Genomic DNA, 27728 nt, shown 5'->3' with positions numbered 1-27728 from the left:
AAACTGGATCCGTAGCGGATATTGTGAAACCTGTGCATCATCGTAATGTGCGTTCGACCGAAAATATTGCTGCTGTTGCTGCCAGTGTGGAGGATGACCCGAATGTTTCGATTCCACGCTCAGCAATTGGGCTTGTCAAACACATCATTGTGGCGAATTTTGCATTGGACTTGCACCTACATCCATTTAAAGTCCAACTGGTACAAAAATTAGAGCGTGGTGACCATGGAATGCGTCGGGCATACGTCGATTGGGTGAACGAACAACAGCAGCAAAATGCAGAATTTTCGCATCAAATTTACTTCAGCGATGAGGCACATTTCGAGCTCGGTGGCTATGTGAACACCCAAAATTTCCGTATATGGGGCTCAGGAAATCCACACGTGATTGTTGAGAGGCCATTGCATCCGCCAAAAGTCACTGTTTGGTGCGCATTATGGTCTGGTGGAGTCATCGGGCTGTATTTCTTTGAAAATGAGGACGGCGAGACGGTAACTGTGAATGGTGAGCGCTATGGCCGCATGTTAACCGATTTCTTTTGCCACAAATTGAAGATATGGATACGGATGACATGTGGTATCAGCAGGACGGCACCACGTGCCACACAACACGACCGAACATGGCCATATTGCGAACGAAATTTGAGGGACGCATAATTTCGCGTTTTGATGATGCCAATTGGCCGTTCAGATCATGCGATTTGAACCCGCTAGACTTTTTTTTTGTGGGGTTATGCGAAAGACCGTGTCTATGCCAACTCTCCGCAAACTCTTGAACATTTGAAAGACAACATTCGTGAAGTTATGACCGAGATACCGCCCCATATGTGCCGGAAAGTCATCGAAAATTACCTGTTCCGGATCAAGGTGTGCGAGGAAGCCCTAGGTGGACATTTGAATGATGTTGTATTTCACACATAATGGCATAAACCAAACTTTAATTTGAAATAAAAGTTTCATCGAAATTCGAATTCTAAGCGTGTTTTATTTCAATTTACTTTCGGAATTTAAAGTTGGAAAACCCTGTATTTGTATCGCAAGCGTGTAGGAGGCGCGTAGTTCACACATACCAAATGATACAAAACAAGCAGTAATTATCACGAGCGGAGCGTATCGGGCACGCTCTCACCGTCAGAAGTACGAGAACGCGCTTCTTGACATCGTGAAGGTGCAGCAGTGAAATTCAAGACGAGCATCGAATCTGAGAGGCCAACAATTGTCAATTGTGTCTCACATCGAACATTAGTGCCAGTAGCAGCAGCAGCGGCGGTATTCGACGCTCTGGTCGGTAAACATCTGTTTTTAGTGTTTCAAGTGTGGTCACATCAAATCAACATCAACCAACGCGACTTCATGCGGCAAGGAAGGCAAAGAAGGATCGAAGCGTATCACAAGAATCGTTCTATTTACATGACAACATCCAGTGTATCAAACTCGCTATCCGTCGTTTTGCTCGCTGTGGTGGTGTCAACGAAAACTCTAGAAAGCCGAAGACGTCAAAGCAGAAATAAGCAGCAGCGGCTCAGAGAAAAAAGCTACCGCTGCTAATAAAACAGCAGAAGTGAATTGTTGTTTCATTAAGTTTTATGCGAGTAAATATGTCTCAATAAATGTTTACGCAATATGAGTGCCGATCCCGAAACTTGCATCGAAGCTGAAACAACTTTCTATCACTGATACCGGAAGCTCGATTGTAACACTGGTGAAGTGAACAAAAATACCCAACAACCAGACCAAACGGCCCTTTTCAGTACCAGCAGATCATCATCAAAGAGTTTAACAATATATATTTTCAAACATTTCCAAAATCAGCATGCGACAGACAGCCTAACGTTATCCTACATCAACTATGCGGTCGTGTCGGACACAACCTCCTGTGACTTTTTTCAGTAATTTTCCATCACTCAAATATGTTACATTGTTACATAGAATACATTTTGTGGGGGAAATTTTTCATAAAAGTATATGGGTCTGTCAACTGAACCGCTTTGGAACCAACACGCTCGATAGTTGCAGTGCGATCGTTATTTTTTTCTTTAGTGAGCATTGCGTGACCTGTGCGCCACTCTGTATATTAAGCATTCTATGGCCATAAATTGATCTCTTTGGATGCTAAGTTCTGCTCTCGTCAAATCTTTGGGGAGAATAGAGTGAAACCACCTAAGATCATCTCTTAGATCATTCCAAGACAATTTATAATTAATCAAAAATTTATCTTTTTCTGTTTTTAAGCATTGAAAACACAAAACGGAAGAATGAAGGGAGCAGACAAAAGGTCACCATATAACCAAATTACCAGCGTAGTGACACCTTTCATTTGATCATTTGATCCGGTGCGAGGCTACCGGTCGGTCCCCTGAAATGACGAGTTTTGGTTAAAATGTTAGGAAAAAGAAACATGATTATGTAAGTATCAGAACAACGTATTTCAAGTGTTCGAACAATTTCGTTCAAAGTTTAACAACTTAAAACTACTCTTGGACTTGATGATCTGATAGAGTTGATTACTTCATACCACAGTAGATGTCAATATTTAACCTTTGTCACCGCGAATTGATTGATTGATTGATTTCCGTTACAGATGCTAAGATGGTAATTGAGGGGCTCAGAATGCAAGGGGTGTAAGTGACTTGATCGATTTCTCTTAATCAACTTTTTATTTAGTTAATAACTCAACTGCAATAACGTTCCAATTCAAGTTTGCTATACAATCCGATAAATGAGGTTCTGACCTATCTTCCACATTTTCAAATACAGCTGGGAATGTATTTGCAGCTAAGTTATGACCAAAAGAGAGAGAGAGTCGATGTAGAGAAATCGATCAAATCACTTACACCCCTTTCATTCTAAGCCCCTCAATTATAATTCATTCGCCTCTAGACATTCTACATACCAATCAAACTGATTAATTTCCTGGCCAACTCTTTTATATCGATATCGAAGTTATCGACCGAAATAAATTTCTGGATTTGAGATGGATTTATTCACTTACCTATAGATAGGCACGTTGCCTTTGTACCATACGACAAGAAGTATCCTATCGTTTGGAAGATTGGAGGACACATCACACTTGATTTGGGCGGTATCATTGACTAGTACTCGTTCCACGTGCACCGGTGCATCTGAGGAAGAAAGAATGAGAAAACACATCAAGTGTCATTAAATGATGATACGTGAAAAATAACAATAGCGGTACACATGTCTGTCCCACAAATTTCACCGCAAGAGAGATAAAACATCACCAGAATATGTGACAGAAGCATAAATTCCAAAAAGATCAACACCTGATCCACTACCGTCGTAGTTTGGTGTGCACAAATTTTCACTTTAAAGTCCCGCACGTGAAAAGAACATTAATTAATGTTTTCCATTAAAGCAGCATAATAATGAATCATAAATATTTTGATTATCCACTCTATGGCAACGTGCGGACACATATCCGCTCTCATATGTATTCGTGGGAGCTGCCTAGGGATGAAGGTTAACATTTTTGGTGCAAATGCCGACGTGCAAGGATTCAAGAGGCATTTTTTACTCTTTATGACTGACAATTAAAACATTGACCATGTGTGTATATCGCGTTTCTGGTGTTTGGTGTATTTCGCTCCGTTGGTATTACTAAGCAAAACAAACAATAGCGTGACCTGACAAACAGCTGCCCCTTCGAGGATTTATATTATCTTCTAACAACAGATGTACATACACGGTTATTTACTTCCACTTTCACTTCCGAGGATCTTCCATCGGTGGAACACACGCACGCGGTCATTACCGATGAAGGATGTAGGGACGTCATTCTACGTCCGAATGTGTTTGCCTTATGCCACGGCAGGAACTGTAACGAAGCTGGTAAAGCGATTCGGTAACGATAGTCATTATCATCAACATTTGCATGATTATTACTGAGCTGCGGAACCGTATTTTCCCGACTCGTGAGGACCAGGGTAATGGAGCACGTGTGGTGGCTCATGGTAGTCTGATGTTATCCCACTCAGGAGGCTACCGTTTGGAATTAGAGAACAAAAACGGCGCTGCTCGATGGCTCTGCTCTTCGACAACTGGTTGAAGTTTGCATGCGAGTTATAATTCCCACCGGCGGAATACGGATTTTGTGAACGCCTTCCGTCAGTAGTATTTGCCTTTCTCGAAAGCTGTGTCTAATGCATATGTATGAACTTATCTGGAAACGCTACGGTGGGATAATTACTTTCAATTCTCCTAGAGGTTTGCTGGTGTGATGGGAACATTTGTACACGGCATGTGTAAACAGAATAGAAAACTTTCAGTTCAATGAAGAACAAGTTCAGGGATCAATTTTCGAGTATTTCAATACCAGTTCAAAACAGTTCGCTCACCACTTGCTAATAAAGTTTCGTGTGGCACGATTATTTCAACACATAACGGACCGCTAATGAATTAATTATATCTGCGTGAACGTTAGTACCACCCATCCGATCGGCGGACGGATTGTTAACATATACGAAACAGTAGTGGAACACCTGAATTAAGGAAACGTGCCGCAAATCGATACGAAGAACATTAACAGTAATGCTCTAATTTATTTACAAATTATCAAATTTACTGCTTGATTTATTGTTCGATTCCGTGACATCGTGTTGGGCCCCGATGGTGGCCAACTTTCGTGTTTGCGAGCATCATCGATGGCCGCCTCTCAACCTAATAGACTGAAATAAGCATGTCACGGTTGACAAGAACACCGGGTAGCGCCACACTACTGATGATGAGCATGATGATATTGGCCGGATTCAATTCTCATCCCTTTTCCCATAAAGTCGACTGAACTAATGCACCCTGGGCGGGTTCGTGACAGCGACAGTGACGGCCACGACGACGATGATGATGATGATGATGATGGTCAGCTGATTGCGGTGAAATTGATGAATGACAGAGAATTACTTGCAGTGATATTCTCACCGATTCGAGAGCCCGGTCGCTACTGGGGAAGACAATTGCCTGTCGAGGAGCCCGTTAATCAGCTTTGACATAGCATTGATGGAGCTATTATTTGTCGGCCCGTGACATGTGACATTCGTTCTCTCGAACACCATTCGAAAACATCTGCAGGAGTGAATGGTTTGGGTTATGAGGATTTTTGTTGAAGCATTGAATTCAATGTTCGGTGCAGAGCAATTTTGTTCATACTACTTTTTATTTGAACTGGTATTAAAGGAATTTCCCAGTAACCGTTTATTGGTTCAAGTGTATTATGATGGTTATGATTGTGATATAAGTATAAGGCGAAAAACGAAAACCAATATTTTTGTGTAGAACTTTTTATATACGTATTGCACTTTAAATTGGCCTCACTTTTTTATATGTGCGCCATTCTGAAGGCTGTAACTTGTTTTGTGTTTAGTTTGATTTATTTATAATTTCATGATAAAAAGACTGATATCTGCACATCGTCTGTACATTGAGCAGATTTTTTACAGAAACCTTGGTTCGGTTCGAAAAACCCATTTGACACTTCGTCATTTTTACGGTCGAAACAATCATCCATCGGGAATACGTCAACGAAACGGAACTGTTGCATTTGGAGCGAGGAAAATCCTCGTGTCGTTCTCGAAACACCGTTGCATCCTGGAAAAGTCACTGTTGGGTGCGCTTTATGGGTCGGCTATGGTTATGGTTGGCTTTATTGATCGGTTATTCTACAAAAATGTTGCCGGCCGGAATGTAACTTTTAATGCTGACATTATTTATGAAATCACCATGATTACTGACATTTTTGTATAAAAGTTAAGTGTACTTAATGTGAAGGAGCTGTGGTTTCAACAAGACTGTCAAAACATCATGCTACACCGAGCGTGCCTAATTCATTATTTTTTTGGAAGAAAGCTTCGGCAAATTAATTATTTCGCGTGATGGACCCGTGGATTGTGCTGCAAAATCATGCGTTGGACATTAGAAGCTGCAGAATCCTTCAAAAAGAAGAAAAACTAGCCATTCGGTATAGTCATATGACGGAAATCATATTCAAAAGAATTCTGTTTCGATTAAAGCTAAATTAATGGTATTTAACACCACTCATCGGTGTTACTCTCCTTACTAATCTATTATTTTCCATAGAAGATCCACATTGGAATGAATAAATCAAGTATCACGACTTTGTCCTTCATACCAAAACAGCCTAAAACTGATCAGGAAAACATTGTTATTTGTTATTTCGCTTTAAATTCGCCCAAAATGGCTCTATTATTAGATTCAGTGTGCTGTCATACTCTGCGAGCCATTCTGATTGATTCCACTCACCGGAGAAAGTCATCTTCGCTCGGTAAACAAAGTTAATGAATGCTCCTCAGTGGCTACTGGATATCCTGAATCTCTAGTCTAACGTTGAAATGGCTAGTTATATGTGTATCTCTCTGCGTCTGAATGTGCTCAGAAAGTAAAACGACGCCCGCACCGAATGGCACACATATCAAGCCGGGTCTGTACGGTTCGCAAGCGGCCAACCGAACTTGTGTTTGTTCAGTTCTCCGGCAGTTGAAAGTGTTTATCCTGAAGGCACATTAGTCAGGGTTTAAAACGGTAGGATGTGGGGAAGTCCTTGTCATCCACTTTGATCATCCTGATTGAAACAGATGGCATCTGATAGAGCGGCTCGAATGCTCAGTTCGAGGGGAAGCGGAAGCAAGCTAAAGGTTATCGGGTGTCTCCATCGGAGGATATTTCTCGTTTGGTTCTCCCACGGGTGGCCCCCGGAGAAAATATCTGTTCAAGTGTGAGGTATGGTTGGATGAAAAATTATGACATCGATTGAGTTGGCAAACGAGGAACCGAAATAGGAGCATTCATCAGGCCCACATATACTCACGCACACACATAGGGGCCAATCAGGGTCCGGAACCAGTCAGCCGAACCGATGGCCAAGAGGACAACCAATACATATCCGAGCACAGATCGAGAAACAACCGAGAGATGGAAGCTCGGAGTTAATTAAATTTAAATTGGCCTGTTTTGTGGGCATCGTGAAGGCAAGGACGAGGTAAAGGAACAGAATTATTCGAGCTATCAGGACCGATGAATTTGACTTTTGATCGAACAACCTTCACCGCAACGGTGTTATATTGTTTCGGGCCTACGGAACACTGCGATAAAAGGGTACGGAATTGAAATTTTGCTGCAGAATTATACGCTACCGGGAAGCATATGGTTGAAATTGAGGGTTTTCGTAATCAAATTTGCGGCGTAGTCGGAAAATTAAAGCTGATTGTGTAGGTTTGCAATTTTCGAGACAATGTAATCAATATGCTCTAACCATTTCATATTTGAGGCATAACGCTATCAATATTCAAATAATCATATTTTATTGAAAATAGATTTATCCAGACGCAATTAGTTTTATGAAAGACGGACTATTAACGTTGTTCTGCCATATAATTTATGTCTAGTGAATATTTTGGGGGTTAAATAAAAAATAACTAATGTATTGTAAGTGTGTTTAAATGTTTTAACGATATATAAAATTAATCGATCACTATAAAAAAGAACGAATAAAAAATTTGAATGAAAGTTTGTATGATGTTTCTTGAATCAATGTACATCATTTACGTACCTGATATGTTTGATATTTTAAAAGTTAAATGAACATAAAATTTATTTCCTTTGAAAACTTAAAGTTTTGAGAACTAAATATCACACTGGTCAAAATTATTGGTTTGGTAGAAAACGGTATATAAAAACTGTTGCTAGTTCTAATGTTAAGTATAAAAATGGAACAATGAAAATCAACATTCATTTCGTTAAATTGCTGTTCATTTTGTTCAATTGCTTTTCAAGAAGGAGGGCTAAATTTGAGTCCCGTTTGGATGGACACAAATTCAGATTGGGTGACAACCCTATGATCAGCGGAAAATGACACTCAAAATTCATCGCAGCTATAATAATCACCATCACATTTTGGTATAATATATTGGAGAGAAGAGTCTTCTACTCTTCTACTCCACCATTCTCTTGAACTCAACACAATTGTGAAATTTCATGAAATACAGTCTAGTTCAAACTACGAACCGGTGTAGAAGTCCTTTATCATGTGGAGGCGATCTGGCGTAGTGGTAATATCCATGCCTCTCACGCTAAAGGTCACGAGTTCAATTCTCACTCCCGACATTCTTCCAAAAATGGAAGTAAATGTGATGAACCAGCCAAATGAGTTGAAAGTCACTATAATACAGATAAGTCCTTTATCATATTCACCCAAAGTCCCGCTTTAGTACTCGAGTTTTCAGACCCGTGCTAAAATCGTTTCGCACTATTTCATTTTGGTGACCCCGACGTGATTCGCGGTACGCGATCATAAATTACGCGCGTTATTGATAGTTCAATAGACTTGGTAGAGAACAATCGAAGAGCGTTCCATTACCCACCCTCGCGTGGAACATTCCGAGCGAAAGTTTCAACCATCGAACAATCGAGTGACAATATATTACAATCCCTGTATTGTTCGTGAGGGAATAAGAGAGCAATAGTGTATTGTGAAACTTCTTATTCGTATAAAATCGACCGATAAAGTGTGCAAAATGGCAGAAGAAGAGGCAATCGACACCTGGAAAAAACAACTTACGGCCTTGGAGCAAAGTATCGCTCCACTTGCTAAAGCCGCTATGGATGTTCCGGATAGAGAGGACGACGTGGAAGAGTTGCTCATCCAGCAAGAAATATTAACGAGTCTGTATGAGCAAGCTAGTTCAATAATTTTGAAGATGGAAGGTCGCACAGGCCCCTCCAAGCGCCGAGAAACACTACTACCCGTATATGTTAAGGCAAGGACGGGTCTCGCCAAACGGATCCGGCAAGCAAAACAGAGCATAGCGAACCGACTCAAGCTGATGGTTCGCGTTCCATATTGGACCAAACGACTGTAATCGGCAGCACGCGAACGGACCACTTGCCAAGATTGGAGCTTCCCAAATTCCGAGGATCAGCCACCGAATGGTTATTATTCAAAATTCGTTTTGAAAAGAAAGTCGCTACACTACACGAGGACGTAAACAAGTATGCATTTCTTTCTAAGTGCTTGGAATACGAACCCGCGCGAAATACATGCGAAGCATTAGAAAATGCCAGTTTACCTTTCAACGAAGCATGGGTGAAACTTGAAGAACAGTATTATAAGAAGAGAGTGGCATTCGAAGGATATTTTTACAACCTGCTGAAAATGAGAAAGATGGTCAAACCAACGCAAAGGGGAATTTTGGGATTAATCGATGCTGTCGATACGTTATTATCTGCTACGAGACAGATAACCGACGAAAATCCAAGAAATTTAGGATATTGGTCTGCCTAGTGCGGGAAAGACTGGACGAGCAAACGCTTGGTAAAATAGAGGAAAAACTGGATTTACAGCGTATATACACATGGAATGAATTTAAACTCGAGCTGGAGAAACTAGCAAATCAACTCACATGCAAGGTAGCCACAGAGACTGCACACTCGAACCATCGATCTCAACCCAGAATTCTAGCAGCAATGTCCCAAAATCACGAATCTACATATCGCCCTGAGATGGGAGCTCGTTAAGTCTGGAAGACATTGTTTCAACTGTCTTTCACAGGGCAATTCAGCCTAATCATGCGAATCTACGAAGAAGTGACAAATGTGTAACGCTAAGCATCATACGATGCTACACCGAGATGAATTTTCAAAGAAAACGGAACCAATTATTGTATCACTGCCAGAAGGTGATGTCGTGCTTATAAGACTCCGGAAGCCAAATTGAAACGATAACAGAAAAAGCAGCACAAATTTTAGGAGTTCCTCAACGCACAGTAGATATAACCATTGAAGGAATAAGCGGACAAACCACGGCTAAAGAAAGTATCAACACGGAGATAGCATCTCGATTCAATAGTTATAAACAAGACCTGGAATTGACAATTTTACCCAAGATAGTAAATAAACAACCGAATATTATAATCGACAGAAATGCTGTGCAGATTCCACACGAACTGGATTTGGCTGATCCAGAGTTTTATGCGTCCAAAGAAATAGACATTATACTTGGAGCGAGAATATTCTTCAACGTTTTAGAATCCGGCCAAATCTGCACAGCCCATGGGCCTACATTTCAAGAAACAGCCTTTGGCTGGATCGCTTGTGGAGTATTCCAATACGGAAGCTCCACATCAACAAGAATAACTGCAATAAATTGCAGTCACAACGAACAAAATTTCCCACAGGACGAACTGGCCAAATTTATCGAGAAGTTTTGGAGTCTCGAAGAAACAGGAATTCGAGACTGGGAACCGAATCGAGAATGTGAAGCGGAGAAACACTTCCGCGACACTGTAGCAACAGCTGCAGATGGCAGATATATCACACGTTTACCATTACGGGGGGAGTCATCATTGCTGGGTGACTCCTATCAGCAAGCACACAGACGGTTCATGTCCCTCGAACGGAGGCTTGAACACAACAAGGATTTGTATAACGAATATAAGAAGTTCATGGTTGAATATGAGAACATGGGGCACATGGTACCAATCAAGCCAAATGAGTGAAGTCAACATCCACTAAACTAAGGGTAGTTTTCGATGCCAGCGCAAAGACTACAACTGGGTTATCCTTGAACGATATTCAGATCGTGGGCCCCACAATTCAAAGAGACTTGTTCGATCTGTTGATCGAATTTAAGACGCATGACAAGGTACTGACCGCAGACATAGTAAAACTGTACAGACAGGTACTAATAGCGGAGCCTGATACTTGGTTGCAATGTATATTATGGCGAAATCACTCAAAGGAACCACTCCGAGCGTATAGATTGATGACAGTCACGTATCGTGAAGCATCTTCTTCATTTCTTGCATGCAGAGCTTTACATGAAGCTGCAGCAGATTATCATGCGTTGAATCCGAAAATTGCCGACGCTATTCAACAAGCCTTTTATGTTGATATCTTGATGATCAGTGCATCAAGCACAGAAGAATTAGTTGCAATGAAACAAGGTATAGAACATGCCCTATTAAAACGTGGATTCCCGTTGCGAAAATGGGCATCCAACGATATGAGCATACTAGAGAAAATTCCAGACAAAGATCTAGAACCGCTGATTCAAGTAGGAGATCAGGAAGTCGTAAAAACACTCGGCGTGGCCTGGAACCCCAAGAAGGATGTGTTTCAGTTCATCAGTATTATAAACTCAAACGAAACGTCCCGAATACTGACCAAACGACAAATGGTTTCAAAAATATTAAGATTATACGATCCAATTGGTCTGATACAGCCCGTCATTATAACGGCTAAGATAATGATGCAAGAACTGTGGACATTAAACATCAGTTGGGGTGATAATGTCCCTGATCACGTAATGAGCTCTTGGAAGCAATTCGAAACCTCCTTGACAAAATTGGAGAAAATTGAGATTTCTCGGATGACAATACCGAGCCGCACAATAGTATTAGATTTGCATGGATTTAGTGACGCGTCCGAAAAAGCATACGGATGCGTCATCTATCTGCGTGCAATGGATTTGAAAGGTGAAGAACGCACAAACCTGTTGTGCGCTGAATCGAGGGTTGCTCCTCTAAAAAAGGTCACATTGCCCCGCCTAGAACTTTTAGCCGCTGTGCTATTAGCAGGAATCGCTGCCAAAATAAAGGTAATATTGAAAACGATAATTACGCATGAATACTACTACAGTGACTCACAGGTAGCATTGAGTAGGATAAAATCTCCAAGCTCGCGCTGGGGAACATTCATAAAGCACAGAATAGATGAAATATATGCACATACAAAACCAGAATATTGGAAACACGTATCTACAACCAATAATCCTGCTGATATGGTCTCTAGAGGAGTCCCAGTCAGAAAATTGATAGAAACGAAACTGAATTTCTGGCTACGTGGGCCAAACTACATTCAAAATAGAGAAAGATATCCACAGTCGAGTTATGAATACGACACCTCGGAGGAACAAGAGAAGATGAAGAAACCAGTGGTTCTGCTTCTGACAAACAAGGGAAAAGATTGCCTAGATTACATTTCAGAATATGCACATCATAATTCATATGACCGGACGGTCAGGCATTTCGCATGGATTAGCCGAGCCATTAATAACATGAGGAGGACTAACGTTAATGCTGCAATTATCAACGAAAAGAGGGCAGGCCCACTCACTATGACCGAATTAGAAGAAGGAATGTTATTTATAATCAAAATCATGCAAACTACACATTTATCCAAATGAGATGGCAGAGATGAGAAAAATTGGAAAAACACCGACGAAAGGGCCGTTCCAGCACCTAAACGCTATAATTAAGAATGGCGTTATCCATGTCAAAGGCAGACTCCGAAACGCAGAATTTCCCACACTGGGGAAAAACCCAATCACACCTGTTCGCAAGAGTGATAATTCGAAAAATTCACGAAAACAGATATCACGCAGGAGCATATTTAGTCATGAATGAATTCCGACAGAAATTTTGGATGAGAGATCTTCGAAGAACCGTAAAGGGCGTCATCCAACGCTGCATGCTATGTGCCCGAGCGCGTCCCAGACGCTTACAACAGCAAATGAGACAATTGCCAGCCCCAAGAGTGAATGAGTCACCGGTGTTTACACATACCGGAGTGGACTCATGTGGTCCCTTTGAAGTATTCATAAACCCGAAATCGAAATGCAAAACAATAGCGTATGTCTGCATCTTAATTTGCTTCGCTACAAAAGCGGTACACTTCGAAGTCGTTGAAGATCAATCGTCATCGGCTTTTCTATCAGCATTGCTTCGATTCACGTCAGTGAGAGGAATCCCAGAATATATTCTGATAATGGGCGTAACTTTATAGGAGCCAGTAGAGAGCTAAATCATTTGCGTAAGATCTACAACAGCCAAATATTTCAAACCAAACTCATAGATGCTGCAGCAAATCATGGGACTCGATTTTCAATTATCCCACCTCGAAGTCCAGCTATTTTTTTCATTCAAAATTTTTGTCTTAAAAGCGTGTTCATTCCACCCGAAAATCCATAACCATTTTTCGTCCCATAAATGGAATACGGAGCCCAATGTCGGCTATGTCGAATTGTGTAGCAAGGTTGCCACATTTCCACAACTCGATTGGACTTGAGTCGAAAGGATTACAGAATGCAAAATTACAATCCGTTCGGGTAATTCTGACTCGATCTGATTTCAGAATACGGGTTAATAGTTGATCAGTAAACAGATCTGGAATTACACTATCGATTTCCTCAGGGCCTATCGATTTTGTTTACAAACTAAACTAAAAATGTGTGTTTGAGGTAATCCTCGCTTCTTTCATTCAACCGAATACATCCAGCAATATATGGTGCCGAATCCCACAGGACATCATTTTTTGTTTGAACACACGCTCGCGCATATATCGATTATAGATTGTTGACAGAGCCAACGACATCGTAGAATGGTGTTGTCCTGATCATCGAATCATCATAGGATACAATTCAGAATGAGAAATGACGAGATCACACAAGATTTATATATATATATATATATATGTATATATATATATATATATATATATATATATATATATATATATATACGGGGGTCTCCGTAGCCACATTGGTTGCGCGTTCGCTTAGTAAGCGATCGATCGTGAGTTCAAAATTCAGGACCCTCATTGACCATCTTTGTGTTGTTACAGAATAGCTACGCCCACGCAACAATCATCTGCGATGGAGATCGATCCACGGTCGAAATAAGATCGATTCATCCATACAACTGCTCTGCTCTGCAAGACACATCGGGCTGTTGTTCTATAAACAACTCAACAATGATCAATCAACTGTCTCCGCTGTCCGGTCTAACTGGATAATGGAAGAACAGATAGAAAACTCTTACGCCTAAATGGCTACTGTGTGTACAGCTAAAATGCTAATGAGCCTAAAATAAATAAATGGGATAAAAAAAAAAAAATATATATATATATATATATATATATATATATATATATATATATATATATATATATATATAGAGAGAGAGAGAGAGAGAGAGAGAGAAAAGATTAGAAATAATAGAAAGACGGCTAACTAAGAACAAAAAACCGTCATTTCTTTTCAAAGACTAAATAAACTTTCTTTGTTTTCATTCAATACGAAAAAAAAACAATATGTTAGAAATGAATTCATAATTAGGAAGACTGAGTTTCGTACAAGCTGCTTCCAACAAGTGTCAAAGTGAAATATGCGCTATCTGTTAAACATCACCTATCGGACTATTTAATGATTACGAAATTCTGAAATAAACTAACATTTCTACCAAAGAATTTTAACTATTGAAAAATAAAGGTTTGTACATTCAAACTTTGATAAAATTAAAGTTGACATATTTCTTCTGAGTGAACATTGAAAAACCTGAACCTCATTTTAAAGGTATGTACGTGTATAATGATTCCTCTATACTGATTTTGTCGCTTGCTCTTCAGTTCTCAAAATGAGTCAGTTGATGTCAACAAATGGAGAGTCACGTTTCGTGATTTCTTTGGATATCTTTGGAATGATAATTATGACACGTCGTTTAGATACATGGAAGATATATATATATAGAGGAATAGTCAATTTATCGAAGTGTAGTGTTCACTCCCGGCGTTATGGAATCCATGTGAATGAAGTTTAGAATGTCATTTGTCACTTTCGGCTCATAGCGTTACACTTCATGAAAATACATGAATATACATAATGAAACTTTTCGCAAAATGTGAGACTGATCTGAATTACTTATACGAAAGGTTTCCCAATAAGAGCGATATGATATAAATGGAAATTGTGGAAAAAAAGAAATTGTGGTCAAAAAAGGGCGAAATAGTTTTTTTTATGGACCATTTTATGCCATTCATGATTTGAACAAAAGATTATTTATTCGACCACATCGCCTTTTAATATGCGTGTGCTTCATTTCAAGATGATAAATTCTATTGGAATGTCAGCTATAGTGGCTCATATGTTGACATCAAATTCATCAAGTTTGTTGAATAAACCTCCATATAGTTCAAAAAAAAAATAAAGAAATAGAAGGGCGGTGTCCAAGAGACGACCCCATTATTAACGTGGGACTATGACATAATTGCCGGCAAGAATAAATCTTAGAGAAATTTAAGAATGAATTTATTAGTAAAAATATTTAGTAGCGCAGACAAGTGGTGATAAATGAATGCTTACACTAAGGGCCGTGAACAATTCACAAGGTAATGAAAAGTCTTTTTGAGCAAAAATATGCCTGTAGTTTACCAGTATATCATAGCGAAATTACAACTCCAATGCTCACAAAGAAAGCAATTTGCCACGAAATAATCCATAAATTCGGCTATACAGAACCTCTCGCAGAGCGGTGAAAGAGAATCCAAACCGAATTGGTTGTCTGATGGCGACGACAACCGCTGCAGAATTCATTTTCATCTTCAATATTTCACCGCACTCACCACTAGAAACACTTTCGTCACATTCGACTTGAAATGTGCTGCTCTTTGAAGCCATTTTTAACTCAGAAACAAAGCTCGAATTTACGAAAATTGAATAAAGAAAATAGAAAAAGTCATCAATAAGACAATCTTTAATTCAAAAAAGGTTTCTCCCGGCAAAAAATATTAAAATGCGCTTTTTATTACTTCGCATATTATTTTTGAATCTTTTTGAAATAACTCCTTAGTGGAAACTTTCGGCAACCCTGAAAAGGTAATTTTTATGGAAACAACTGAAAATTGTATATTCATGTTTGATTTTTATTCTGGCGAGAACAATGTACAAACTGACCTAAATTTTGTCCTACCAGTAGGGGAACCACGGGTAATACGGAGAGTGGGGGTAATATGGACAGGTGGTTGATTTGTATAGTTACATTTCGACTTTCAGATTTCTGTTAATGAGAACACCTTCTACATGTTATTATATAATATTCAAATCACCATATGGCAATGAATACTGATCAAAAGTGAAAAATGGAAACAAAAACCGAAAATCATACATGATTCCGCGTGTGGATGTAATTTTAGCTGCTTCGTTAATAAGCATTTTGAGTGGTTTGATATCAAAGTTCAAATCGCTGATGGTTATATTTCGGTTTGTGAGTTGACAGAGAAGCGATATTAGGGTTGTACGGAAAAGTAAATTTCTTTTTTGAGTGGAAAATTTGAATAATTGAAATAATTGTACTGGTGGGGTAAAACGGACAGTTGCCAGTGGGAGTGAGATAGACTGTGAAAAGTCTGTTTAATCTATTTCTAAGGAATGTTCTGCGTCTATAAACGGAAATCAGATTGCCAAATGTGGACTGTTCAGAAGCTGACTGTTTATACTGCTGAAAATCACGATATCACTTCTAGGTGGATTAATTAGTTTTTTTCATCATTTAACGGACATTCATGATGAGTTCAGACCTTGGTTGAATAAAATTGTTCCTCTCGCGATCGATAAATCCCTACGCTTCATATATTACAAACATGTCCATATTCCCTCCACTATATGTCCATATTAACCGCATCAAAAAAAAGTTGTACTATTCGGTCTGTTTTAACTTCAGTAAAATACATTATTTATTTATTTATTTATTTATTATACTCTTGCATTAAAAAACGCTTTTTTTGTAAAATATTTGGTCAATTAGTTAGAAAAACAATGTATTGAATTGCAGAAACTGCACCAAAGTTTTGGGAAACATGAGTTTCCAAAGATATTAGGCTGTCAAAAAAGTCCTGCGGTATTTCCGCGAGGTGTCGTTGTAAGCGCGTAGTTCTAGTTGTATTCATTGTATCGAGTCATACTATAGCTTTTTGGAAAGGTATTTTTGCGCGCTATAATATAGTTAAGTCGTTCGTGAGTTATAGTGTCGCAAATATGGAGCAAAATAAAGAGAAAATCCGACATATTTTACAGTACTACTATGACAAAGGCAAAAATGCATCTCAAGCTGCCAATAAAATTTGTGCAGTTTATGGACCCGATACAGTTTCCATTTCCACCGCACAACGATGGTTTCAACGTTTTCGTTCTGGTGTAGAGGTCGTCGAAGATGCGCCACGCTCCGGAAGGCCTGTCGTCGAAAATTGCGACAAAATCGCTGAATTAGCCGAGAAAGACCGGCATAGTAGCAGCCGTAGCATCGGCCAAGAGCTGGGAATAAGTCATCCAACCGTTATTAACCATTTGAAGAAGCTTGGATTCACAAAGAAGCTCGATGTATGGGTGCCACACACGTTGACGCAAAAAAACATCTTTGACCGTATCGACGCATGTGAATCGCTGCTGAATCGTAACAAAATCGACCCGTTTCTGAAGCGGATGGTGACTGGCGATGAAAAGTGGGTCACTTACGACAACGTGAAGCGCAAACGGTCGTGGTCGAAGCCCGCTGAAGCGGCTCAGACGGTGGCCAAGCCCTCATTAGCGGCAAGGAAGGTTCTGCTGTGTGTTTGGTGGGATTGTCAAGGAATAATCTATTATGAGCTGCTTCCCTATGGCCAAACGCTCAATTCGGACCTGTACTACCAACTACTGGACCGCTTGAAGGTAGCACTCATGAAGAAGAGGCCATCTTTGATAAACAGAGGCCGCATTGTCTTCCATCAGGACAACGCCAGGCCACACACTTCTTTGGTGACGCGCCAGAAGCTCCGGGAGCTCGGATGGAAGGTTCTTTTGCATCCGCCGTATAGTCCGGACCTTGCACCAAGTGACTACCACCTGTTTTTGTCCATGGCGAACGAGCTAGGTAGTCAGAAGTTAGCCACAAAAGAGGCCTGTGAAAATTGGCTATCCGAGTTTTTTTGCCAATAAGGAAGCGAGCTTCTATAACAGCGGTATTATGAAGTTGGCATCTCGTTGGGAACAAGTCATCGAACAAAACGGCGCATATTTGACTTAAAACGGATGATTGTAACTCATTTTATGAACAAATGAAAATTCAAAAAAAAAATACCGCAGGACTTTTTTGACAGCCCAATATAATTGAATTTCTTCTTAACATGTCCGTTTTACGCTCACCTCCCCTACCATTATTCCACATTTCTTAACCTATTATTGTTTATATTCTCTGGCAACGCATATAAACAATAATGTACGTGTGAGGCAGAAATACAGAAGCACTCTGCACTAGATAGCATGAAAATTTACGCTTCTTCCACCCAATAATATTGCACTGCTTTTTAAACAGCAGTTGAAATTCATGTGGAGGCAGCCATCACATTAATAAATGTAGTAATGATAACAACATGTTAAATATATTTGAGAAAAAATTAATGCATTCAATCGCCAATGTCCTTCGGGGGCAGAATTTACTGAGAAGCGGAGGAAGTTGTCTGTTCGCTAGCTGATAGAGACTATAATATATAATTAACTCAAATGAACTTTATTTTTACATGTTTTATTTTTTGTTTTATTGTATATAATGAAATTGCTTTCCAAATGTTGTTATACAGCCATTTCATGCCTAACCGATATAGTGATTCTCAGAATTTCGTGAAAAGTTGTCATTCTGTTTCTTATTGCAAAACATTAGACCTGTATTTTTTATTTTTTTATTAGGGTGACCATTTCGGAAATCAGTTTTTTTTCCAAATTTTTTCCAAGAAAGCCTTTTTTTAATTCATTACTATTGAACTACTTTTGAACTGACGTTCTGAAAGTTACGTCAATTATTCTACCATACAATTTTTAAGAAAACATTCACATACACAGGCAACTTCGATTTGCTGGTATATGTGAATGCTCCCATAAGAATTACATGGGAGAATAATAGACGCAACGTGACGTGACAGAACGTGAACGTGACGTGGATGTCGTATGTGAATCGCACTTCATGCTCGATGAAAAAGATTGTCATCACCTTCGATTTCATCAATGTTCGGAAAGATAAACTCTCAGGATTGAATGACTGGCCTAAATGAAGACAAATAGCTACCAATGTCGGATTTACAGAATCTTCCTTACAGGAGGCTACAATGAGGTATCAGAACCCTATCATACCTGTTGAGATGCACTACATTTTCTAATAGAAATACCAAACTTTGATCGAAAATTTCGCAAATGAAAATAATTTCCATTCAGTTTTCAATACCATTTGATTGCTTTTCCTCAGTGTCACTTTACTACTTTTCGTTTGTTTTATCATTGATTTATAAGAACATAATTCATATTTAACCCTCCTATACTCGCACCTACGGTCTGACAGACAGAGAATCAATGAGGTGGTTGATTTAAATGACAATTCAAACTGTATGAAGTTAAAGATAAAACACTTTCTACAGTTTTGTCATTCGATTGTATCTTTTTTTTTAATAAATACCAAAAAATACTCAATAGCAATATTACAGATACGCGCACAGTCTGTGAGTACACGAGTAATGATTTTTCGCGCGAGTACAGGAGAATTAAATACTTACAGTATACGAAGTAGTAAAACGAGATTGATTATTTTCTCATGAAATTTGATAATTTTTTTACAGAGTTAGAATGATTTCTTCAGATGAAATCTGCATTGTTTTATTCGAAATCTTTATGTCTATTGGTTAAAGTTGGCCGCTTCGGCTGATTGGTTTCTTTAGTTAGTCGAGTTTACGACAATACCGAATTAATTCTTCGCTCATAGGAACTCATAACAGATGGTCCCCTTACGATCCCACCCCACACATAGCACAATCTTCGTGTCCGTCATCTCTGGCTTTGCTACAGTTTACGTCAGCTCGCACTCTTCGTGTTATAATTCGTTGGCAATTTGTCGTCATAAATGAAAATTCGGCGTTAAATATTGTGCCCCCATACATCAAGCTCTTTTTATTATATCCTTATTCAAACAAACGGTTTATCTTGTTGTCTGTAGCTCTAGTGGTAGTGGAAGCAATGCTTACTTGATAGTCGCACTCGACGATTTCCATTGGACATCGAAGCCAATGTTTGACAGTTACGGTATCAGGAACATAAATACTATTCAAAACTTCAACATCCTGGCATACGTTTTCATTGAAGTGCAACAAAACCTAAATTGTAATAAAACTATTGAAACATTACATATAGTCTTTTGCTATTTGCTTGCACTCGTATATCGCGAGATAGAGTTTTAACAGGGCCGTACATCTAATCTTGTTGAATGGTAAAAACTTCAGCTTTGTTCCTTTCTATCTACCTACATCTACAATAATATAAAATCAAATGGAATAGTATTTTTTTATCATTGAAGAAATCACATAGCTGACGTAGGATTCGGTTAGGCTATCTGTTGCATGCTGATTTTGGATATTTTTGACGAATTACATCGTAAAACTCTCTAACGATGATTTGGTGGCCTTGAAAAGGGCCGTTTTGTTTGGTTGTTGGGTATTGTTCGTTCACTTCAGTAGTGTTTACACCCGTGTTCTATATGGATGAAATGGTGCGTCAGAAAAAAAATCCCAATGTAATATAAGAAAATTATCATTATCGAACACAATTATCAATTTTTCTCGCCAGAAAAAAACATGTTACTTTATTATACAGCCATAACATACCAAACCGACATAGTTGTTCTTAGATTTTCACCGAACGTGGTAATTTGGTTTTTATCGCAAAGCATTAGACCCGCATTTTTTTTAGGGTGACCATTTCCATTTTAGGGTGGTCTGAAAAATCATTTTTTTCCGTTTTTCCCAAAAATAACTTTTTTGTTCAAAAACTTATAACTTTTGAACCATTGAACCGATTCAGATGATCAATACATTGAAGCCAATGCCTAGTCTAGCCTTGCAGAAAAAGTGGATTTTAATTTCGTAATTATTGATTATAGTCGTTTTATAATGTTTTCATGGCTTTGTTCTATAGGCGCTAGATTTTTTAATATCTTTTTTCTTGAAAGCTGAGCATTTTTTGCATAACATATCTCGGTATTAGAGATGTTTTTGTTTTCATTTTTGAGATATGTTTTTTTTCAAAGTGGTCCGAAAATCCTTTTTTTCCTCTTATCCAAAAACTACTTATTGCAAAAATTCATAAATTTGAACTACTGAACCGATTTAGATGATCGACATATTAAATTGAAGCTAATAATCTAACCTTTACTATCACACTTGCGGGACGATCGGATAGTCGCATAGGTCTAGTCTAATCATATAGTCATCATTAAACGAAGACTTAAGACTTGTTAAATTTGCAAAAAACAACTCAAAAACGAAAAATAACACCTCTCTGATTTTCGAATATATTATGTAAAAAAACCTCAGCTTCCAGAAAAAAAAAATATATTAAAAACGCCCTCTATGTTCAACCGAGAAAACTATGAAAAACTAACTCAATCATTAATTACAAAAACAAAAATCTAATTTTTTCGCAGAACTAACATTTTTTCAAAGAAAAGTAACTCATAAATGGGAAAAATGGTTTTTTCGAACAATCGGTTGACTTTGAAAAATCATATCTCAAAAACGAAAACAAAAGCATCTCTGATATCGAGATATGTTATGTAAAAAATCCTCAGCTTTCAAGAACAATCACAAAAAATATTGCGCCCTCTAGTCCAAAGCCATGAAAACAATAAAAATCTTCTACAAACAACAGTATTTAAATATATTTTAACGAAATATTAGTTCATTGCCTTCAATTTGATATATTAACTGTTTAAATCGGTTCAGTGGTTCAAAAGTTAAGAATTTTTGAAAAAGTCATTATTGGGAGAAAGTTGAGAAAATAATTTTTTGGACCACCCAAAAATGGAAATGGGCACCCTAATAGAAAAATAAAAAATACGGGATAAAATACATAATTTTATTCATTTCGACTGTATTGAATTGTTATGGAGTGCACAAAATGATTGATGCAAAACTCTCGTAAACTCTCGTAAGCTCAGATCGATTGATGCAAAGATCTCGTAAATCCATCAGAAAATAACTGAGCAATAATAGGAAGTAAATGTACCGTCGCATTTGACGCCAGTTTCGACCAATCAGAAATAGATATTTCCGTTAGGATGGGGTTGATATTTTCCAATTCTCGATAGTTAGTTTCATGGCATATATCATTTTATTCAATTAAAACAAATATTATGGAGTGCTGAAATCGATTGACGCAAAAATCTCATCAATCCATAATGAAATGACTGAGTGTTATCGTTTGAAATTGCACATTTTTCACGATGCAATCGATTTTCGCTTTTCAATTTGAACCCCCAATATGTTCCCGAAAGACGTAATCCTAACTTCGCCTGCGAATGACGGATCTCGATAATGGCATGTCCTTATAGGAACCTGAAATTATCTTGATAACAGCTTGTCCGTATAAGAACCTGAAACTATTGAGAACCAGAGCAGTGGGTCCAAAGCCCCTAAAAGGAGGATGGTTGTAATAGCTGTTATCCATGGTTATTATGGAAAGAAAGTAATGGATAAACCCCTAATCTAAGGTGTGACGCGACCCGTGCTGAGGGATGAATGGTTGGGGGGGGGGGTTTCAATCAAATACCCTGCCTCTAACGGAGCCTGTGGAGTACCACGGCACCCTCCACAGTATCGTCTGCCCCCTCTGCATTAAGCGGGCCACTGATGCAGTTGACCTTCTTTACCGCGCAACTCGTGGGAATTTCATGAATAATTCAACAAATAACAAAAATCTTCCGGGTTCCGGCAGCCTCTCTCTGTCGGAAAAAATCGTCATAGAGGTCGACTCTATGAATGTCGAAGAGGATGAAGTACTGAGCGACGCACCTGCGGATGTTCAGTCCTGCTCCTCTTCCATCCTCAACACCCCGACTCGTTGTGAGTCGCTAGAGGATGAAAGTGACGAAAGTAACGTCACTACAAAAACTGAACCTAAAATGCTAGATTCAGCTGAGGTCCACTCTTCGTGGAAAAAAAACCTCACCAAGGGTCAGAGAAGGAGGCTGAAGAACTTGGTCGCAGCTGGGATCCCTGCAAAGGAAGCTCGGCAGCAAGCACTGAGTCAGCACATCTCTGGACCAGCAAAACGCCCCCGAGGATCGGAACTACCTAGTAGTGACGAAAAACCGATTCTTAAAAAATCTAAACAAAATCTCTGCCCCCGTAAAAGAGCGGGGTTGAATGAGCAAAAAAAAGATGCCCAAAACACTCTTCAAAACAAAGACTCCACAATAACTTCTGTCGAAACTGGAATCTCCTTCAAGGAAGCTGTGGAACAGATCAAAGTTGGAATACTCCCGGAGGACTATCCCAACACCGATCTTACTACGGCTCAGTTAAATTCCATCCAGAATGCTCTACTCACTGCAATAGAGTAACAAAGAAACGAGCCGGTTAAGCCCAAATTTTTCAATTGCTCGTATAAGTCAGGTTATCTAATCCTTTCGTGCAAAGATCATCAAACTTCGGAATGGTTGAAGAATGTGGTTCCCGGGATAATCCTAGACGACAACATCAAACTGGTTGCTCTAGACGCCAAAAATATTCCGCGTCCAGAAATTCTCCATGCCTTTTTCCCACAAAGCGCAACATTCAGCGACGAGAGACTCAAAAGCCTCATTGAGAGTCAAAATGAAAATCTCTCCACCGATAAATGACGAATACTAAAGAGATCCAATCCCAACGAAATTCACGCGGACTGGACGCTAACAGTCGACGAAGCTTCGATGCGTCAACTAACTAGCACAAACTTCAACATAAACTTCCGATTTGGCGAAACTAAGCTGAGGAAAACAAATCCAAAGCAGCGCCAAGTCATAATCCATAAAAGCTCCGGTGTATTCAAAGGAGATCTGGGGCCAAAAAACGGGGAACCTAAAAATTCCAAAAACCCAGGAAACCTGAAGTCTTCAGAGACTAGTGACTCCAAAATAGTGGAACCACAAAATGCTCAAGAAGTCGTCAGAAGGGTTTCTGGCAAACAAAAGCGCCCTCGTGAAGCTTCTCCGAAAACAAGAAGCTTGGCATCCTGAGTATTCCCGGCCCAAGCGGTACAAACTCAACGGTTATCGCAAACAGGTTAGGAACCTCGATTATGCCAAGTAAAAAAGGTGAGTTTCTTCAAACCCATCCCAGATCCAAAACGAATGAACCACCAGATCGGATAACCCAACCTAATGCAGAACACTAAAGTTCTGCAAATAAACCTCCACCACGCCAAAGCAGCGTCGAGTGTGCTATCCAGGAGGTTTGCAAAAGATGATGATGATGTTGGATTAAAGAGGCTTTAAACTTTTCAGTTCATTCGCCTCTAAGGTTACAAAAGACGCTGTGGATCTAGCTCTTATACAAAAGCCTTTGAATACTAGGTATTCAAACCGATTCATGTAAGTTGTTCTATGATGACAAGCATGACTCCCCAAGAGCTGCTGTCTTAGTGAATGCAAACATTAAATGCTTTCCTATTACAGAGTTCATTCAAAGGGTCATCGTCGCGATCAGAGTGGAAGTTCCTACCGCCAAAGGAAGGGCCGACATCGTAATTGCGTCGGCTTACTTTCCAGGCGATGTTCCTGAGGTTCCTCCACGAGGGGTAGCGGCGTTTGTAAACTACTGCAGGGAAATTAACAAGGACTTCATTATCGGATGTGATGCCAACGCTCATCACACCATGTGGGCAAGTACGGATATCAACTACCGAGGTGAGTGTCTTTTAGAATTTCTCTCGTCAAACAACATAGATATTGCTAACAAAGGGATTGAACCAACCTTCATTAACGCTATCAGACAAGAAGTCTTAGATCTAACGCTGTGCAGCCCGGCTATTCAAGAAAATATCCATAACTGGCACGTTTCCGATGAGGCGTCTTTGTCTGATCATAAATAGACACATTATTTTTGAATGGAATGGTGGCATGGAAGTTCATAGAGAATACCGAGATACCAAAAAAACCAATTGGGATCGGTATGCACTTGAACTCGAGTCTAAAACTCTAAACTCGAAAATAAGGTCGATCCAGCAGCTTGAATCAGCTACAAAAGAACTAAATGAAACGATAGTCTCTGCCTACAACAGTAATTGCCCACTGAGAAAAGTTTCTTCGACAAGAAACGTTCCTTGGTGGAATAAAAGGCTCGAACGGCTTCGCAAAACGGCGCGTAAACTGTTCAACAGAGCAAAAATTACCTCGGACTGGTCTCAATATAAGAGAGCCCTAACTGAGTACAGTAGAGAACTGAGACGATCTAAACGAAAATCCTGGGTATATAACTGCGAAAGCATTGAAAATACCCCAATTGTTGCTAGACTCAACAAGACTTTGGCAAAAGACCACTCGAACGGGCTTGGATCGCTTAAAAAGGATGACGGTTCGTTCACAAAAACCCCCTCAGAAGTACTAGACTTACTGATGAAGACTCACTTTCCGGGATCTACATCTGTCCACTCGGATACAAATTCTGGCTATAATGGCGACACAATATGCTCTCGAAGGCGTCTCATAGGACCCGAAAGTGCAAAGGATGTCGCTAACATAGTTGCTGGGTTAGTCTTCACGAGGGCCAGAGTAGTAAACGCGGTGAGATCCTTTCTACCTTACAAATCTGCAGGTGCAGATGGGATTATTCCAGCCCTGATTCACAATGGAGAATCAAAACTAATTCCGTCTCTAATCGAGATCTTTAAGGCAAGTCTGATACTAGAGCACATTCCTTCGATATGGAGACTTGTGAAAGTAGTTTTCATTCCAAAAGCCGGAAAACGCGACAAATCACTTCCAAAGGCTTTCAGACCAATTAGTTTATCATCAATACTGTTGAAAACTATGGAAAAAGTATTATATGAATAAATAAAGTCTGTATTCATGTCCAAACACCCACTATTCAAATACCAGTTTGCCTACCAATCAGGCAAATCCACAATAACAGCACTACACATGCTTGTGACAAAAATTGAAAAATCTCTCTTGTCAAAAGAAACCGCATTATGTGCGTTTCTTGACATCGAAGGTGCTTTTGATAATGCTTCTTATCTATCAATGGCACAGGCAATGAGAAGAAGACACCTCGATAATTGTATAGTCGAATGGATCCATGGCATGCTCACACACAGAAAAATCACCTCGGAGCTGGGCGGGTCGTCTAATTATGTGATTGCAACAAAGGGTTGCCCACAAGGAGGCGTTCTATCACCTCTCCTTTGGTCACTAGTAGTTGACGACCTTCTGACAAGTTTAGAGGCAAAAGGTTTTGAAATTGTGGGCTTCGCCGATGATCTAGTCATAATGATACGAGGCAAGTTCGACGACGTGATATCGAGCAGAATGCAGATGGCCTTAAACCTTACACAAACTTGGTGTACCACAGAAGGTCTGAGCATAAATCCCTCAAAAACAACAATTGTTACATTCACCAAAAAGAAAAAAACAGCATCTGCAGTCTTTATATCTTGGGGAAGTGGAAATAAAATGCAGCGCTTCAGTGAAATATCTAGGTGTTATCCTAGATGCTAAACTCAACTGGAATGCGCACTTAGATGCAATAATCAGTAAGGCCAATACAGCCCTATGGGCATGTTCTAAAATGATAGGAAGAACATGGGGTCTTAAACCAAAAATGGTAATGTGGGTCTACACTGCCATTGTGCGGCCTAGAATAACCTATGCCTCATTAGTCTGGTGGCCAAAGACCAAGGAGACTGTAGCTACAAAAAAGCTAAACAAACTCCAACGACTAGCATGCATTGCAATTACTGGAGCAATGCGAAGCACACCCTTGAAGGTGTGAGGTGCGTGAAAGATACAATGTCCTATCCCTCGCAGTTGACAGTATAACAGTGATGTTGATATTATATACTGGCAACACTAGTTAGCCATACATTGGGCATCATTTCCTCTCACAACAGACAACTGTCGAGCCGGTAAGTCATACTCAATATTTATTCCCTGTGTCGGGTGCTTTCACTGTAGGTTTATACCGACTACATTGAGGAACCTGTACAGTAAATATAATTAATGCTTCACATTGGCGATCCTGCCGGATATTTAAATATGCAGTGAAATCACCCGACATAGAGAAAAGAAATTCTAAAAATATGGCGTGTTGGGACAACCATCTGTGAAAATAAATGGCGCGTCGGGACAACCGCCAGAGGTACTGCTTGTTGGAATTACCGCTTGAAAAATAGGCGTGTTGGGACAACCGCTTGGAAAAATGGCGCGTCGGGACAACCGCCTGAAAACTGCGTGTTGGGAAACCGCTTGGAAGTGGCGTGTCGGGACAACCGCCTGAAAACCGCGTGTTGGGAAACCGCTTGGAAGAGACGTGTCGGGACAACCGTCTAAGAAAGCTGCGTGTTGGGACAACCGCTTCAGCAAAAGAATGGTGGCGGAGCAGCCACCCAATGTCGGCGAGTTGGAATGGCTGCAGAAGTTATATTGCGAGTTGGGTTGATAGCATATTAGCTTCCAACTCAATCATCAGGGTTTTCTCCAGAGAAAGTAATGCGGGAAGGAAAATCCAAAGGTTTTCGCCCCTATTAGACCGTGGAGGAGCACATAGTCACTGTAATGGTCGAGTGACCGTCTGAAACTAGGGGGAGGTTCCGGATTTGACACCGAACGTTACATTGTGGAGAGCATTGTACACCGTTTCATTAATGATAATCAGCTGGATAACCTAAAGTAGAGGTTTTAGCGAGCAGTATATATATATATATATATATATATATATATATATATATATATATATATATATATAAATAGACGGAGACAAAATTGGTCACTTGAGCATCCTGAATCTCTTACCCGTAGGACCATCCTCAGAGATGAACAATGATTGGATGGAACCTAGGACTAACTACGACATTCCATACAGTGTAATCGAACCTTCTCGTTC

The 27728-nt window shown here is 39.7% G+C and overlaps 1 protein-coding gene across 3 annotated transcripts in view; it reads right to left on the bottom strand.

Annotated features, from left to right (window-relative positions):
• The window catches only part of LOC129774902 (hemicentin-1), a 723141-nt gene that overhangs the window by 436459 nt on the left and 258954 nt on the right, over positions 1 to 27728 (bottom strand). For all 3 annotated transcript variants that reach the window (XR_008742804.1, XM_055778958.1, XM_055778959.1), the window contains exon 3: positions 2992 to 3121. Coding sequence is in view for 2 of the 3 variants with exons in the window: in XM_055778958.1 (XP_055634933.1) it covers positions 2992 to 3121 (130 nt within the window). In the remaining variant the exon portion in view is untranslated. The remainder of the gene's footprint in view (positions 1 to 2991; positions 3122 to 27728) is intronic.

Source organism: Toxorhynchites rutilus, chromosome 3 (assembly GCF_029784135.1).
Source record: "Toxorhynchites rutilus septentrionalis strain SRP chromosome 3, ASM2978413v1, whole genome shotgun sequence".
NCBI classification, from domain to species: domain Eukaryota; kingdom Metazoa; phylum Arthropoda; class Insecta; order Diptera; family Culicidae; genus Toxorhynchites; species Toxorhynchites rutilus.
The sequence above is the reverse complement of the archived record's forward strand: the minus strand, read 5'-3'. Positions and strand labels throughout refer to the sequence as shown.